General features: G+C 40.0%; 1 protein-coding gene across 1 annotated transcript in view; it reads left to right on the forward strand.

The window, feature by feature from the left end:
* LOC136883271 (monocarboxylate transporter 4) overlaps positions 1-17,894 on the forward strand; it is a 364,210-nt gene that overhangs the window by 279,017 nt on the left and 67,299 nt on the right. Inside the window, exon 2 of the mRNA XM_067155487.2 lies at positions 15,741-16,058. Within this exon, the coding sequence (XP_067011588.2) occupies positions 15,741-16,058 (318 nt within the window). The remainder of the gene's footprint in view (positions 1-15,740; positions 16,059-17,894) is intronic.

Here is a 17,894-nt window from a genome sequence, read left to right on the forward strand (position 1 = left end):
CTCTACATGTGGGAAACAGTCCTCGTTTAATTCGTAAAAAAATAAAAATTCTTTTTTCAAAAGGAGATTATAAATACCAAATACATCATAATTTTTGAGATATAAGTATCCTCGTAATAATAATTCAACTCCTTATACACTTATTTTCGATCTCCAGCCTATGTTGTTTTACCAAAAAATAAAGTACGTGTTTATTTTTAAAGGGTATTACAAATACCAATTTTCACGTACGTAACAGGTTAATTTTATGAGATATACTGTACATATACTCATTTTAAAACTTCCCCACTACTTGGCTGACTGGTCAGCTTTGAGGCCTTCGGTTGACAGGGCTCTGGGTTCGATTCCGGGCTGGGTCGGAGGTTTTAATCACGTGTGATTAATTCTTCTGGATCGGGAATTGGTTATTTATGTTTGTCCCAACGCTCTCCTATTCATATTCCCTCAACACACCAAATTACCAAGCATAACAGGAACACGCAATAGTAATTACATCCCTACACACGGGGTTGGCGTCATGAAGGGCATGCAGCCGTAAAACAGGGTCAAGGGCACATGTGCGACACAGTTCTCACCAGCGACGCCACAGCTGTGGGAAAAGCGGTAGTAGAAGAAGAAGAAGACAATAATTTTAAAAATTCACCCGCTTTTTTTATTATTTCACCTCCTTAAGTGGATTTTTCAAAAACGTGCGTTCATTTAGTTTTAATGGGGATACCAAATACCAATTTTCATGTCCGTAACGTATTACGTCTTTGTGATATATTTTAGATTATCTCGCTGCTGTAGAATACTGGAGCTGGCGTTGCCATGGTTACGGCAGTTCATTTCTTTATCTGATTCCCAGAGCAGGGGTAGTGTGGTGCCAATATCTCAATAACGGTTGGTTTTAGGGCCTTAAAATATGGTTTTCGGACCCGTAGGGCTTACCGAGTTTTGTTCTTTGCCTCAAGGGGCTTAAAATGAGCTTTGTCTCGTCCTCGTACGACAAATTCCATATCGCCTATATTAGCCTATTATATTTATATTTTTATATCCCCCCCGTCGCCCCTCCTCGAATTGTTTTCATAATAAAATACCACCCATGTTACTCAGTGGCAATGCAGCTTTCTATAGGTTAAGTAATTTTTAAAATCGGTTCAGTAGTTTTTGAGTCTATCCGTTACAAACAAATATACACATTTTTCCTCTTAATAAAATTAGTGTAGGCCTAGATATGTGATATTCATTCTTAGTAATGTCATTGCATGCAGCTATGTTTGATTAATACCTGTCAAGCCAGAGAGTATACACTTCCTCTAGTCATAGAGGAATACCAATCTATGCTAGATACTCTTTGATTCTCTGACCTTCCCCAGCTTCTGAAGATACTCAACAGATGGCAGAACGTTCCTAATAACTTACATGCTGCTCATAGAAAACAGTCTACGTAGAAACTGACGGGAAAGTATCAAGTCGACTAGCCTTGTGTATGACCATTAATAAAGTCCAGGGACAAACGCTCTGAAAAGTGGGTGTCTACTTACCCGAACCAGCATTTACCCACGGCCAATCGTATGTTGCACTATCTCGGGGAAGATCGTTTGAAAATGTTAAGATCCAGATTGGGCCAAATAGTCGAAGCATGAGAATAATGTTTGGAGAGAAATGTTATAAATTACATTATCGGTATTAAATGTTAATGAAACCATGGCGAATAGAAGAACCGAAAAAACTATTGAAAATGGTAGGAAAAACAATATGACTACCTAAGCAGTATCGAGACGATTTATCTGACCTATTTATAAGAAATATTGCGGACCTGCGCGGATCCTCCAGTCATTCGTAAAAACCTTCCCATTTCGCCTGAAAAATATTGATAAAGAGTATTCTCTCCTACACATAAATACGTTGTCACACTACTGAATGTCACCGACTGATGGCGTTGCGTGCATTGGTGACTAATTTACAACGCACGAAAACATTAGCTTGAATTACGGGTTTAAGTACGGCTAAACAGGGGCCGTACGTGAAAATTGTATTTCTCCATGACAGTGCCATGCGGAGGTAACATAAGCTGTGGGTGATACAGCTTTGCCCTAGCAAACTGATGAGGCCCCAAATACAGACGAGTAGTGACTGTTGTACTGTCACCGAGTGGACGTCCGACGTTAACTCGCACAGGGGAGCCAGGTGCTAACGGTGTGACACCGTGCAAGAATTATTCACACATACCAGTATCTCTGTGTTGATGGTGTTACTAACTAGACAAGACTTTCAAATGTGCTACATTCGTGAGCACAGTAAACAGTGTTTTCTAATTATTTGTATTTTGACTTAGATAAGAGACTGACGAAGAGAATAACAGAATTCTTCAGGAATATGAAGACAGAGCTGAAGTGATTTCGAGAAGTGAGGGGTTCTTGAAGATTACATTGTGGAGATAAGTCGATTTAAAAAACTCGTCAAAAATGTTCCGTGATTTCCAAGAGAGTGGAGAAACTCTAGTGAGAGAAGGGAGATAGCATAGAGAAGTAGGAGAAAGAGTGAAACATGCTGGGAGAGAGTGAAGGCAGAGAATGCCGCCAAGAATGTCAAGCGTAGTCCGTAGATGACCAAAATTCGAATTTTGAATTAGAGATCCGCAATATTGGTCCATATTATAAAACAACGGTTCCTATTTATTTATTTTTCGTTTCCTCCTTGCTATCCTGACCCAATTTGGTGATAAAAACAAAACAATAAAGTTGATTTAAGTTGCTGCTAATTTATACACAGATATAACATACTTGTCACTACTTACGAAATGACACTCGTAGTAACGTCTAGCTGTTTCTTTCAAGCTGCTCATATCCGCCGTGGAAATTATCACTCTCGGCGGATGATGTAAATCAGCCCAGTAAGTATTTTTTTCTTCTCCATGTTCACAACTGCCTGGAGACGACGCCTTCATTTCTATAATGTGTGCTGTTAATAATCTCATTGAGAAATTGATTCGAGATTTGTTTTTCATGCGCCTTGGGAAAGGCTAATGAAACAAACATTTCTTTCTTTTTGAAACTGAATCTCAATAATAGCGCACTGAGCTATAGAAGAAATATACTAGAAAAATAATTTTAATATCGACTAGATCTTGGCGTTCGATGATTAATTTGCTAGCCCTCTTCATCTTATATATTGAGTATTACGTGAAATTTGATGCAGATTTATATGTAGGCTAAATGTACCGAACTCGGAGACACATTCTTTCTGTTCGTAAGATTGCCAGTTCGATCTCAGCTGAGGTTGCTGGCATTTCAGGGTGTTCAAATGCCGTTCGCTTCCGGCACATTAAAAAAAACTCCACATGATGGACTAAATTCCTATACACCACCGTCTCCCAAAATAAGAACTATTTGAAAAAACATTGAAGTTTTGTTATTGTTGCAAGACTTTAAGATGAACACGTGAATTTCGATTTTTAACAGCAGTTTCCGTGGTAATTTTACAATGGAAACAAGAGCTTTTCTTCCTGGCTTTCGCCATTAGCAATGAACTACCTCTGATCTACATTTAGCGCTCTTGCCATGATGGCAGATTAGATCAGCCTTTTATGTGGATTTGGCCTCGTTTTAGTTCCGGAAGCTCTTCCTGACACCAACGTAATCACTATTGCAGGTCTCTGTCGTTCACTTTAGAGTCTATATGTAGGTCTATAAGACGAACATAAACATCGGACGCCGAAAGGGAGGAATTAATCGCACACGGCTAAAATCCCTGGCCCGTCTGGGAATCGAACACAGAATGCTCTGAACCGAAGGTCACTAAGCTGATCATTCGGGGGAACGAGCCACACACAATGGAATAATAGCAATGTCAGTCAAATTTTTCCTTCTAAATTTTACTACATGTTTAAAAGGATGAACTAGCGTCATTAACTGAGAGAGAATTTTTAAAAATTCAGTGTATTCGGGGACTATTGTTTCGATCTTGAATATGCACTTCCAGTAGTTTTGAATATTATGTAAGTAAGTGGAATCGAACTATTATGTATTTTATCTCGCCATTTACTACAGCAACGACCTCTATTTAGGATGACACCTTAACTTACCTCTGCTCAGCATCCACTATCCAATATCTCTCCTCCAAGACCCGATCTAATGCAATCAACCTATAATCCAGATAAGGCAAGTGCTGTGATTTTTTCCGCTGTTACTGACTTCCGTATGAGTAATATACACTGCCGAAAAAATAAGCAAGCAACGTCCTTGAGGACTGTCTTCAGTGGCACCAGGGTATAATATATGTTGGGTTGTTGTGTTAGCGATTCATTTGCCACGGACATCGGCGAACAGAGGCCTGTCTGTGCGCACTCTGCAGGCAGTAACTGAGCTGAGGTTAGTGGTGAACAGTGTCTGCAACATTCCTTCTATAGTACAACCACGCTCCGTGCTACTGTTGAGCAACAGCAGCCATTTGAACGACGTCTCATTGTGGGCTTGCGGGTAGCTGCATGGACGTATCGACGGATTGCTCCACATGTTGGGTATAATGTATCGGTGGTGTGTAGTGGTCTGTGGAACATTCCCACACCAGTAGACCAGGTCCGGGCGCACGTCAAGATCTACGCAACGTGCTCTACGTGGTGTGCAACAACTGCCCTGGCCAGCAAGATCACCAGATCTCTCGCCAGTCGAACATGTATGGGAAATGATGAAGCGGAAACTTATGCGTTCTCCTGCACCTGCAAGAACCATTGCCGAACTGCATCAAAAGTTGAAAGATGTTTGCAGACGTCTATCGCAGGATGCAATTCGGCACCTTCATGATCGTTTGTGTACATGATACATGCCTGCATTTCCGCCGAAAACGGGTTACTGTATATTGATGTGACTGTTTGGGTACAGTTTACTGTAGCATGTGTGCTTAATTTGGTCTGGATTTTAAATCGTATACTCCTACAATGATGAACTACCTGTCACATCGCTTGCGAATAAAATGACCTGTCCTTGAGGATGTTGCACGTTCTTTTTCCGGCAATGTACTTTGTCCTTTTTTATTTATGTAAGATTATTGAGTCCTCATCTCTAAGGCTGGTTTGGTCCTCCACAGATCCACCATCAACTGTGGTAAATAGTAAGGCGTCATTTAAAAGGCTCAATAAACTGAGCGAGTTGGCCGTGCGGTTAGGAGCTCGGAGCTGTGAACTTGCATTCTGGTGGGTTCGAACCTCACTGTCGCAGCCGTGAAGATGGATTCCGTGGTTTCCCATTTTACACCAGGAAAATGCTAGGGCTGTTCGTTGAGGCCACGGATGCTTCATTTCCACTTCCATCCCATAGTTGATATAAGAACTATCTGTGACGTTAAGCTAGTTCTAACAAAACTGGCGAGTATCGAAGTAGTTTCTTCACAGACCCACAATATGCTATTACATATCAGTCTGCCAAGCTTAGCAAAATCACTCACCAACCGATCCTTCAAGCACTAACTTCACACCACAACATTGCTGCTACAACATCTCTATCTCTTTCTGCTGTCAGCTTCAAGGGTCAGATTGAGACAGGTCAATGAAAGCAACACATTTCTTCTAGCCCATACTAGAGGAACAGTGCACTGTATATTGGTCTAGATAAACCTCTGTTCAGTAAGAAGTATCTTCATGCTTTTCTTGGATAGTGGAGCCGAATCTCACAGGACAGCGTCCAAATCTACCCGCGAAATAAAACATGTACAAAATAATAAGCGCATATAGGCTACATGTCACTGCGTATCTGTGCGGATATAATGTAAAACTGCTACAAATATAATACATACAGCGTTCAGTGTGCAAGCCTCTGTGAATTTACTAAATGTCGCAACAATCCTTTATTTGTAACTAGTGGTGTGGCCTCATTTGGTTCTAAACCTATTATCTTTAAATCGTTAGAAACTGACTCTAACCATCGTGGTATTGGTCTCTCTTTACTTCTCTTACCCTCCACAACACAGTCCATTATCCTCCTAGTTAACCTATCCTCCTCTATTTGCCTCACATGGCCGCACTACCGAAGACGGTTCATGCGTACAGCTTCATTCAACGGCTTTATTCCTAACTTAGCCTTTATCTCCTCATTCAGTGTACACTCCTGCAATTGTTCCCACCTATTTGTATGAGCAATAATTCTCGCTAATTTCATGTCTCTTACTTCTGACTTATCATTAATATATCCTAAGTCCACCCAGCTTTCGCTCCCATAAAGCAAATTTGGTCTGTAAACAGACGATGTAAAGATAGTTTCGTCCGGGAGCTGACTTCCTTCTTGCAGAACACTGTTGATCGCAAGTGCGACCTCACTGGATTAGCTTTATTACACCTTGATTCAATCTCACTTACTATATTACCATCCTGGGAGAACACACAACCTAAATATTTGAAATTATCTACCTGTTCCAGCTTTGTATCACCAATCTGACATTCAGTTCGAAAGGCTAATTTTCATACCATACTCATTACACCTGTTTTCAAGTTCCAAGATATTAGACTGCAGGCTTTCGGCACAATCTGCCATTAAAGCGTCCGAAAAATCGGACGTAATGAAAAATAAAATTGTGTGATATTTATGCATGGTTCTAAGCCCGAGATACTTTCTAGTGCTTCAGAAAGGTTGTAGCTAACAAGAACCAAGAATGCATTCTTTATCTTTACCATTCATTGTTGATTCACACTTATTGCAAGCATGGTGGCAAGATAGTACAGAGTTGTGAGCAACCATCAAGATTTTTATTTATGAATGAACAAATATTTTAAATAAAATAATTGTAAACTTTGGTATGGACCATATTGTTGACTCTCCTATGCATCTACAGACACACAAAGATGTCAGTTATGTCTTACCATTGACGTGACAGAGGATTGAAAATACAGCTGTCCTGAAAATCGGACTCTATGCACAGGGAGTCCTACTGTATCAGACATTTGTATTCCCTTACTAGCTTGATGGTGAGTGAAATATTGGAAATTGTGGAGGATGAACCGACATTTCGAGAGGAGCAGCACATCAAACCTCCTAAATTCCTGATGAAGGGTGTGAAACGGTTGATGATATTGACATGAGTATGAGGGTACCAATTTCTGAATAAATTGAAGGGCAAATTGCTTAAACAAAATGTGAAAAAGGGGAGGCTTCGCCCAGTGGTAGTCAAAATATTACTGAAAATTTAAAGATGGGACTGAAAAACCTGAAAACCGTGCAAAAGGAAGCTGTTATACGAAAATAAAGTGAGTCATACACGAGATTAGGCCAGTACCCTTGTTTCTGATATCCCTGATAGAAAATTTAAAAGCATTAGTAGGTCGAAGTGTAACACAAAAGAAGCAACCACAAAGCGGACAAGGCCACAATCTACATCTCATGTAGTGACTGAATTCCTGTCTTTTTTTTTTTTTTTTTTTTTTTTGCTAGTTGCTTTATGTCGCACCGACACAGATAGGTCTTATGGTGACGATGGGACAGGGAATGGCTAGGAGTGGGAAGGAAGCAGCCGTGGCCTTAATTAAGGTACAGCGCAAGCATTTGCCTGGTGTGAAAATGGGAAACCACGGAAAAATGTTTTCAGGGCTGCCGATAGTGGGGTTCGAACCTACTATCTCCCGAATACTGGATACTGGCCGCACTTATGCGACTGCAGCTATCGAGATTGGTAAGAATTCCTGTCTCCTCTCTCTCCACCCCACATGATATGCTGCTATACTTCTTTCAACAAAATATGAAAAATGGAAGGCTAGATACAGTGGTAGTCAAAATATTACTGTAAGTTTATAAATGAAACTGAAAAAACAGAAAACCATGCAAAAGGAAGCTATCATACGAAAATAAAGAGTCATACATAAGATTGGGCCATTGGTTATATGATACCTTTCTACCTTTCCAGTGTATACAGCAATGTAAAATGAAAGGCTGAAAGAATTTGGACTTGGAGGAAGAATAGTCTTACCTCTTATTGGTGCAGGTGAAACTGAATCAAACAGGGGGCATACAATATCCTTTGACAACTACTTCACATTCCTGAAATTGGTAAGATATCTGGATTCAAAGGGAACAAGTGCAACAGGGACATTTCAAGAAAACCAGACAGAGAAGTGCCCTTTTCAAAGAAAGGTGGACAGGAGAAAGAAAAAGGGGATCATACGACTGCTGGAGTTTTGGTGGTGTGTTGCTGGGGCACTGGAATGACAACAGTTTTGCCATTTTTGGTACGAACTACCAAAAGATGGAGACAAGCGGTGCATCAAGTTGGTCCAGCGTAAAGCAAATATGCAAAGTGTCTGTACAGTAATGAAATATGTTCACGTTCTGTAATGACATTCGAAGAGAGGATCAGCTTGACCTGTTTGGACTTTACCTGAAATGATCCTGCGGATATCATAATCAATAAATACATAACCATAAATAGCGTATACAGCATATACAGTATTATTATTGGAAATTGTAGATCTACTTTACAGTGTAAATTTGACAATGTAATCCAACTCTCTAACACTACCCAGCTTGCAACATTATTGTACAATACAATGCTGCATAACTAGTGTTGTTGTACCTACGTGCATAGCGTCCGATATATCGGACGACCTGTGTAAATAAAAGTATCACTTGTATGAATTTTCTGATTGTTGGAACGTGTGTCTGCAATTATTAATAGTAGAAATGTGTAGATCAACTGAAATAAAACGCAAAACATAACTTTATGCACTAATTGGTTAAGACCAAGTCGTCAGCATAGGCCGGACCACTTACTGTATTTCCACCTAAAAGAATCCCTCCTGCCACTTTATACCTTTCAGCAGATGGACCATGTAAACTACAAACAATAAAGGTGAAACATTACAGACTTGTCTAAACCCTGTAAATACCCTGAACCAAGAACTCATTCTACCATCATTCTCATTGCAGCTCAATTGTCAACACGAATGTCTTTGCTTGATTTTTAATAATCTACCCTAGATCCCATAGTCCCCCATTATGGTGGACAGCTTTTCCCTCGGTACCCTGTCATATGCTTTCTCTAGATCTACGGAACATAAACAAAACTGTCTATTCCTCTCGTAGCCTTTTCACTTACTTGGCGCATACTGAAAATCTGATTCTGACAGCCTCTCTATGGTCTGAAACCATACTGGTCTTCATCCAATTTCCTCTCAACGACTGATCGCACCCTCAGTTCCAGGATGCCAGTGAATACTTAGCCTGGTATACTAATCAATGAGATACCTCGACAGTTGTTGCAATCCTTCATGTTCCCTTGCTTATAGATAGGCGCAATTACTGCTTTCGTCAAATCTGAAGCTACCTTATCAACACACCATGCTAATCTTATTACTGTATGAAGCCATTTCATCCCTGCCTACCCATTATACTTCACCATTTCAGGTCTAATATCATCTATTCCTGCCTCTTTATTACAATGCAGTTTAATTAGTATCCTTTCCACTTCCTCAATCGTAATTTCACGAACACCATTTACATCCTCCCCGTGAGATTCGTTGTTCGCAACACCACCAGGATGATTTCCTTTTACGTTGAGAAAGTTCTCAAAACATTCCCTTCACCTGTCCAGTGATTTCCTGGGATCTGTTCTGAGTTCACCTGAATTACCGAAAGCACTGTTCATTTCCTTTTATCCTCCCTTCCTAAGATTCTTTATTACTGTCCAGAAAGTTTTCCCTGCTGCTTGACCTAGCCTTTCCAGGTTATTACCAAAATCTTCCCATGACTTCTTTTTGGATTCAACAACTATGTGTTTCACTCTGTTTCCTTCATCTATGTACGATTCCTGTCTGCTTCAAGCCCTTACTTGGAACCATTTCTGATAAGCCTTCTTTACATTTTGACAAGCTGCGCTCACTTCATCATTCCTAGATGTTCACCTTTTCCCATCTTTACACACAGTTGTTCCTAGGCATTCCCTTGCTGTTTCCACTACAGCATCCCTGTATGCCACCCATTCTCTTTCTATATCCTGAACCTGCTTACTGTCTACTGTTCGAAACTTCTCACTAATGATATCCATGTTCTTCCGTCAAATTTCCTCGACCTGGAGATTTTATATCCTCATTCGTTTGCAGACAGATTTCACTTTCTTTATCCTAGGCCTAGAGATACTTAGTTCACTACAGATCAGATATTGGTCTGTTGCATCGAATAATCCCTGAAAATCCCGTATATTCCTAACAGACTTCCTGAATTCGAAGTCGGTTAAGATATAGTCTATTATGGACCTGGTACCCCTAGCCTCCCATGTGTAGCGGTGAATAGCCTTATGCTTGAAGAATGTATTTGTAATTACTAAACCCATACTAGCATAGAAGTCCAGCAGACGCTTCCCATTCCCATTAGCTTCCATATTTTTCCCACTTTAACCAATCAACCTTTCGTATCCTTCAGTTATATTTCAAACTCTCGCATTTATATCGCCCATTAGCACTATCCTATCCTTCCTGTTGACCCTGACCACGATGTCACTCAATGCTTCATAAAACTTGTCAATTTCATCCTCATCTGCACTCTCACATTATGAATACACTGAGACATTTCTCGTCCTCATTCCTCCAAATGCCAAATCTACCCACATCATTCGCTCATTTGCGTGCCTAACAGAAACGACCTTACGTGCAATGGTATTCTTGATAAAGAGCCCTGCCCTAGACTCTGCCCTTCCCTTTCTAACACCCGTCACGTACACTTTATAATCTCCTACCTCTTCCTCGTTATCTCCCCTTACCCGAATATCACTTACTCCTAGCATATCCAGATGCATCCCCTTAGCTGACTCAGCCAGTTCTACTTTCTTTTTTCTTTCTTCTATAAGCCCCATTAATATTGATAGCTCCCCATCGAATTCCATTTCGTTCGCCAAGTTGTTTCCAAGGAGTCCTTCGCCTGTCAAATTGGAGCTGGACTCCGTTACTCGCAGAGGTCCGAGGATTGCTTAAAATGTTCTGAGCTCGGTAAATTCATGAAGCAGGATGCTACCCTCTTGCACATAGTCCAAGTGAGGATCTCTCCTCTAACGGGTTATGGACCACCGGTGAATTGTATAGTCCTAGCCGCCTGAACACAAGGGGGGCCACGACTCAGAATATGTCCGGGATGCCCACTCCCATTCCATAGCAACTGGTATTCCGTCTCTCAGGACCACTTACTAGGCCACTCAGCCGTTGACCATGGTTCACGAACTAGGACTAACTACAGTAACCAACATCACGAACCATTATCATTATAATAATTTTTATGCGTATTTTTCTGTCTTTTTTCCGATGATTTTTACTTGTATGCCGCTAGTAGTCATGTTTTCGGATTCGTAAAGTGCCTAAAGCCGAAAACATCTTCGGTAGATGATGATTATTAATATTCATACAGAGTACAGAGTAGAATAACAAAATATACAAAGTGTTAAAACGCAGGTACAGTAAGTAGGTTTGATTATGTCTCAAAACTGGGCGGAATAAGGCTGTAAAATTATTTGCATTTAGCCAACAAATATTTTTTAAAGATATTTTTAAGTTATTATCAATTGTTTACACACACTTTCTTGTTTCCTTTCCTGTAGAGTTCATACGTCTGGTCAAACCTCTGTCACATGTTGACTCTATAAGAAATAATTTCTGTGGCTGAAGCAACCTATTAATAATCATAGATTGCCCAGAAAACTGCTGGCCATCCAGATCGTCTACAGATACTGCAATATCAGACGCTTAAAAGTACCGATTTCTCACCCGTATAGCTTGACCTCCAGGAATCTGTCCGCTCCAGTTGGACACTTTATGTTGAATGAGCCCCGTTTCATTTTGTTTTTTGTTTCGTTTAGTCCCCCTTCCGTGTAACTCGTAATTTTGTAACATTCCATCTGAATGGAAAGCTCGAAGTATTATTTTAACTCTTAACAAATCACACTCAAAATGTCTTCAATAGACTCATATACTGTAGAATCCGTCTCATCTTAAGTACCAGAACATGAAATAACTGGACAGGGTGATGGTAAACTAATTGAGAAAGGCAGTATGTGTATCAGGTCCTCTCCTATAAGAAAGGTGTACATGCTAGCAGGCACCGAACCCTTCACACTCGAACTTACGAGAGCTCATGACCTGAGAAACCTTAAGATATCTCGCGGACGCCGAGAGGAAAAAGCAGCGGATGTGGACCCCACCTTTTTCAACACCCCTGTGATGACCGATGACCGGTGGAAAGCACTCAGCTTCAACCTACACCATCTATTCACGGGAAGGGTAATCCATCACCGCATTTGCTGCCGGAATGGATACCATGATGATGTGCGAGAAGTAAAAATGTTCGCTGTGTGGATTACAATGTACTTTGTACCATAAATAAGACTCCACAAATTACCCCTGTCATGCTATGCGAACTTAGTCCTTATACTCAATGTGGTTAATAAAGATCTATATTAACTCTATCAAAGATATAGAAAACGTTTCATTAAACGAATTTTTTCATATACCCTGGGACTGAGTTTTCCAACCTTCTGGTTATTTATTTATTTATTTATTTATTTATTTATTTATTTATTTATTTATTTATTTATTTATTTATTTATTTATTTATTTATTTATTTATTTATTTATTTATTTATTTATTTATTTATTTATTTACGGCAAATTTAGAGCTCTTTGCCCTCTCTTACACTTAAGCACATTATGCGGTTTGATACTGAGTATATTATATATGTTCAAACTTAATATTACGTATATAATATAATATAAATTAATATAGAGTAAAACTAAAAGACCTACTTCCTAAGTCTAAAATGAACACATTAAATTCAATATTAACTTCTCTACGTGAAATTCATTTAACATAAAAGTGATATATGGAAACATTTTGGTACTATTTACTCAAGACATTCACTCACATATTCACACATAACTACATAATAAAGCCTAAGTATTCAAGAGGAAATATGTAGACTATCTTCTGAAGATACTCAGTGAGGAGAAATTTCTAATTTCAGCGGGTAATGCCTTGTATAATGTAGCGCTCGACACAAGGAAAGCATTGCTGAAGGCAGATGTATGATGTGGAGATATTGCAATTTTCCTAAATTTTTCCTTTTAATTCTACACTTGAAAATATTATCCTTCATACTATATTTCATTTCACTTAGTCATTTAATATGAAGCCTGCCGTCAAAGAGTCTTGTATATCACAAGTGGCAACATTAGAGGAATGGGAAAGCTAGCACTTTTCTCGTGTAATGCAGGTCTGGGTTTAATTCGTTATATAAATAAAACTTGCACTGTCATAGAAAGATTGCGATGCGAAAAGTGAAAACCCCCTGAAAGAAAGTTGTATATCACATCAAGAGTTCTGTAGGACTTTCGTGCTTTGAATGCATGACAACTCTAAATATACGTACATTGGTTTGTATCAAATGAGGAACATGTGTACAGTTGCAATTCAAATGGCCACCAAGCACTTCGTTTAAAAACAATCTTTATGTTTGCACACCCAGCCTAAAAGGGAACAAATATTTGCAAACTTTGGGTTGGGAAGACTTGGGAGTAAGGAGAAGAGATGCTCGACTATATGGTCTGTTTCGAGCTGTCAGTGGAGAGATGACGTGGGATAGCATAAGCAGACAAATAAGCTTGATTAAAGCTTGTAAAGGTGGGAAATATCATAATATATGGATAAACTTGGAGTACAAAGGAACAAATAGGGGCAGATATTCATTTATCGGACGAGAAGTAAGGGGATGGAGTATATTATCAAAAGAAATGTTCGATAAATGTTTAAGAAATCCGTAGGTAGACAATTGATACGAAATCTGCCACCTGGGCGACAGCAGAAAATGTAGCTGATTGATTGATTGATTGATTAATTGATTGATTGATTGATTGATTGATTGATTGATTGATTGATTGATTGATTGATTGATTGATTGATTGATTGATTGATTGATTGATTGATTGATTGATTGATTGATTGATTGATTGATTGATTGATTGATTGATTGATTGATTGATTGATTATAGTCTCACGTTAAACGTTGTCGTTTTGGCAGCCCTGAGTTTCTGGAAAGGAGTTGATATTTTCAAATAAATGATACAAATAAGTGAGAACTCTAAAAATATTTACGAGTCCCGCCACCTTTCCAACTGCCATTGGAACTGTCCCCAATCAGACTTGCGCCCCCGAAAACTGTGCATTCAACAATAATGTCGCTCATTTTTTGACAATTTTCTTTTCCCACCCCTTCTCACCTCCCATGCCGATGGAGGATGAACTTGGCATCCACAGTGTTACAATTAATCTCAGTGAACTGAGAAACTATGGATTCGACACTAATATTGATAGTTTTCGATTATCTTTACATGGCATCCCCTTCCCATCCCTAACCCAAGGGAAGCTAGAAGTGTCGTACTCCCACAGTATTTTTGTCCAGACAGTAAGACATACGTGTATCAAGTTTGTTTGACATTTTTCCATCAATTCCAGAGCTGTTTTGGAACACACACACACACACACACATACACACACACACACACACACATTGAAAATATTTGATTTTAGGATGATTCAAAGTTCACTGAACTGCAGGTGATCCAGTAGAATGGCCGCTCGGACTCGACAAAGTTGTATTTCGTGTTTTTAAATAAACAAATAAATAAATAAATAAATAAATAAATAAATAAATAAATAAATAAATAAATAAATAAATAAATAAATAAATAAATAAATATTATTATTATTATTATTATTATTATTATTATTATTATTATTATTATTATTATTATTATTATTATTATTATTATTATTATTATTATTATTATTATTATTATTATAGTCCACGTCTGTGGTATTGTTGTTAGTGTGATTACCTGACACCCCCGGAGGCCCGGGTTCGATTCCCGACTCTGCCACGAAATTTGGAAAGTGGTACGAGGGCTGGAACATGGTCCACTCAGCCTCGGGGGGTCAACTGAGTAGAGGGGAGTTCTATTCCCTCCTCAGCCATCCTCGAAGTGGTTTTCCGTGGTTTCTCATTTCTCCTCAACGCAAATGGCAGGATGGTACCTAACGCCATTGCCACTTCATTCCCTCTCCCTTATCTATCCCTTCCAATATCCCCATCCCCCCACAAGGCCCCTGTTCAGAACGGCACCTGAAGCCGCCTGGGCGAGGTATTCTCCTCCTTTGCAGTTGTACTCCCGACCACAAGTCCGACGCTCAGGACACTGCACTTGCGGCGGCAGAGGTGGGATCCCTCGCCGAGTCCGAAGGAAAGCCAACCCTGGACGGTAAACTTAATAATAATAATAATAATAATAATAATAATAATAATAATAATAATAATAATAATAATAATAATAATAATAAGGAAGTGAAGGTGTACAGTGCTCTCCCTAAACATAGCCAACAGGCAGCAACAGTTTCAAAATTTAAACAAAAATTAATAATCAATGGATAGAAAACGAGCAGTAAATTTACATATGAAGCAATATACTGTGATCTTGCATATTTGAAAGAGTTTCCTCCTCTCTCAGGCTGTACCGTGTTTGGAAATGAGGTATTATTGTACTGTGAATGTTTTGTAATCTCTGCCTATATTTTATCCTTGTGTTTCAGCGTTAAGACCATCAGCTTGTGTAAATAAATGAAAAAAAATTCTGCCCTCACCGAAAACGAACATGTTTGATTGAGATGGATAAACTGTTCCCAAAGTGCGCAGTAGGGCAATAACCGAGCTGTCAATTTACTTTAATTACCGACTCTGTGTTCCAGATGGCCGGCCTGCGGGAGCTCCAGGTACCCCAGGGACACCTCGACGCCCTCTGCAGGACGATGACGACTCGTGCCCCGTGGTGCTCTGTGAGCGTGACATGTACAGTCTGCATCGCAATGTCCCGGCGCTGCGGCGACGTGACGTGGATACCACCACCATTAGGCAGCACTACTACCCCGAGGGCGGCTGGGGGTGGATAGTGTGTGGTGCTGGCTTCCTCGTCCATCTTCTCACCTCCGGTCTTCAGCTCGCCTTCGGGCTGCTCTATGTGTACGCGCTGCACCACCTGGGGGAGCCACAGTCACCTATGGACGCCGGTAAGTTCTTGCTTGTAACCACCACGCCTTGTTTTTCCTAAAAACTGCCCTTTCCCATTATTAATTTTAAAGATGAGCTTGGAATTGTTTCCAGGATGATCTTGAGGAGTTACCAACACGAACGGAGCCGACTACTAAATACACTTTGAGCGAAAATACGGCACATGCACCTGCGTCCTATTCTCAATATTTAAAGAGTGCCAATATTTCGAAAGTTGTTAGTAATTGTCCTTTAGTAAACAAAAATAAGTCCGCTCTTGTGGTGTAGGGTTTAGTGTGATTGGCTGCCACCCCTGGATTCCCGGCTTCGATTTCCGGCTTTGTCACAAAATTCTGAAAGTAGTACGAGGGCTGTAACGGGGCCCACTCAGCCTCGGGAAGTCAACCGAGTATAGGGAAGTTCGATTCCCACCTCATCCTTCCTCGAAATGGTTTTCTGTGATTTTCCACTTCTCCTCCAGCCAAATGCCAGGATGGTACCTAATTTAAGGCCACGGCTACCTCCTTCCCTGTCCCTTGCCTATCCCTTCCAATTTTCTCATCGCCCCAAGGCCCCTGTCCAACGTAGCAGGTGTGATCACCTAGGCGAGGTATTGGTCCTCCTCTCCAGTTGTTTCCTCTAACCATAACTCTCACGCTCTACGACACTTCCCTTGAGGCGGTACAGATGGGATCCCTCGGTAAGGCTGAGGGAAAACCAACCCTGTAGAGTAAACGGGTTAGGAAAGGAAAAATGAAAGATTACACTATTAGGCCTGCGTTCCTGTAAAAAACTATTAAAAAAGATGGCATGTTTCGTTCTTAAAGGGACATCATCAGATATTATCAAGTCGCACTCAACATTTGGAAATATTTATGTTTATTTCTGTCCAAATATCCAGGAATTTCAAATTCGGAAGATTTCTTAATGATGTCCTGATTTCTCTCCACTTCGGCATACAATGCGAGGCGTTTGAAAACCGTTGGTCTTTCATTGGTTCGAATCCAACCGGCTGCCAGTCCGTCGACCCTTCATTACGTCACCCCCTCCCCCACTCTGGTCAGAACAATGACACGCCGCACTTCCTCTTCCTTGTTTGATAGTGTCTATTTTTACAGGTGTATTAAAGCGTGATATCTATACTGAACTTGTGTATTCAACAGACTGAAAAGTTTTAAAGTTACATTTAACTCAGTCAACACTTGACAGTATGGCTTCCTTCTTAATAAACAAATGCTGGGGCTTTACCATAATTAAGGTCATGGCCGCTACCTTCCCATTCCTAGCCTATTCCCGTCACTTGTATCTGTTACTGTGACGTTAAAACACTAGCAAAGGAAAAAAGTATAAAGAATAATTTAATTCCTTTGTCACATTATAAGTTCATTCCTGGGAATGATTAAGGCACGATTAGATTCTGGCGAATTTTGTAGACGTGTTGTACCCATTCCACCCAGGCATGGCTTAATTGAAATAAGGGGAGCCGTTGGCTGAATGCAGCGGAATATCGAGCCCCAGCGTGCCAATATTTCACGATCAGCCAGGACCTACACCGCAGTTCTTATTTTCATTGCGCGAGGTGATCCTCTAACGTCCACTAAAATTCGAACATCTTGCGTACAAAGCGTAAATCCATAAACTATCTCATGTCAAGTAATGTTTTAGGGAATCAATTCCATAGTCTGTCTCCTTTATCTTAAATACAGTGTCGGTAGAAATTTAAGATATATTGATACTTACAATCGGACTTCTGTAATCGTAATAATGGTTTTGTAAGTCCCAATCACTAATTTCACAGTTTTCGGAGACGCTGAAGTGCGCAAAGTTTGTCCTGCCAGAGTTAATTTACATCGCAA

This window comes from Anabrus simplex, chromosome 1, assembly GCF_040414725.1.
Source record: "Anabrus simplex isolate iqAnaSimp1 chromosome 1, ASM4041472v1, whole genome shotgun sequence".
Taxonomy (NCBI): Eukaryota; Metazoa; Arthropoda; class Insecta; order Orthoptera; family Tettigoniidae; genus Anabrus; species Anabrus simplex.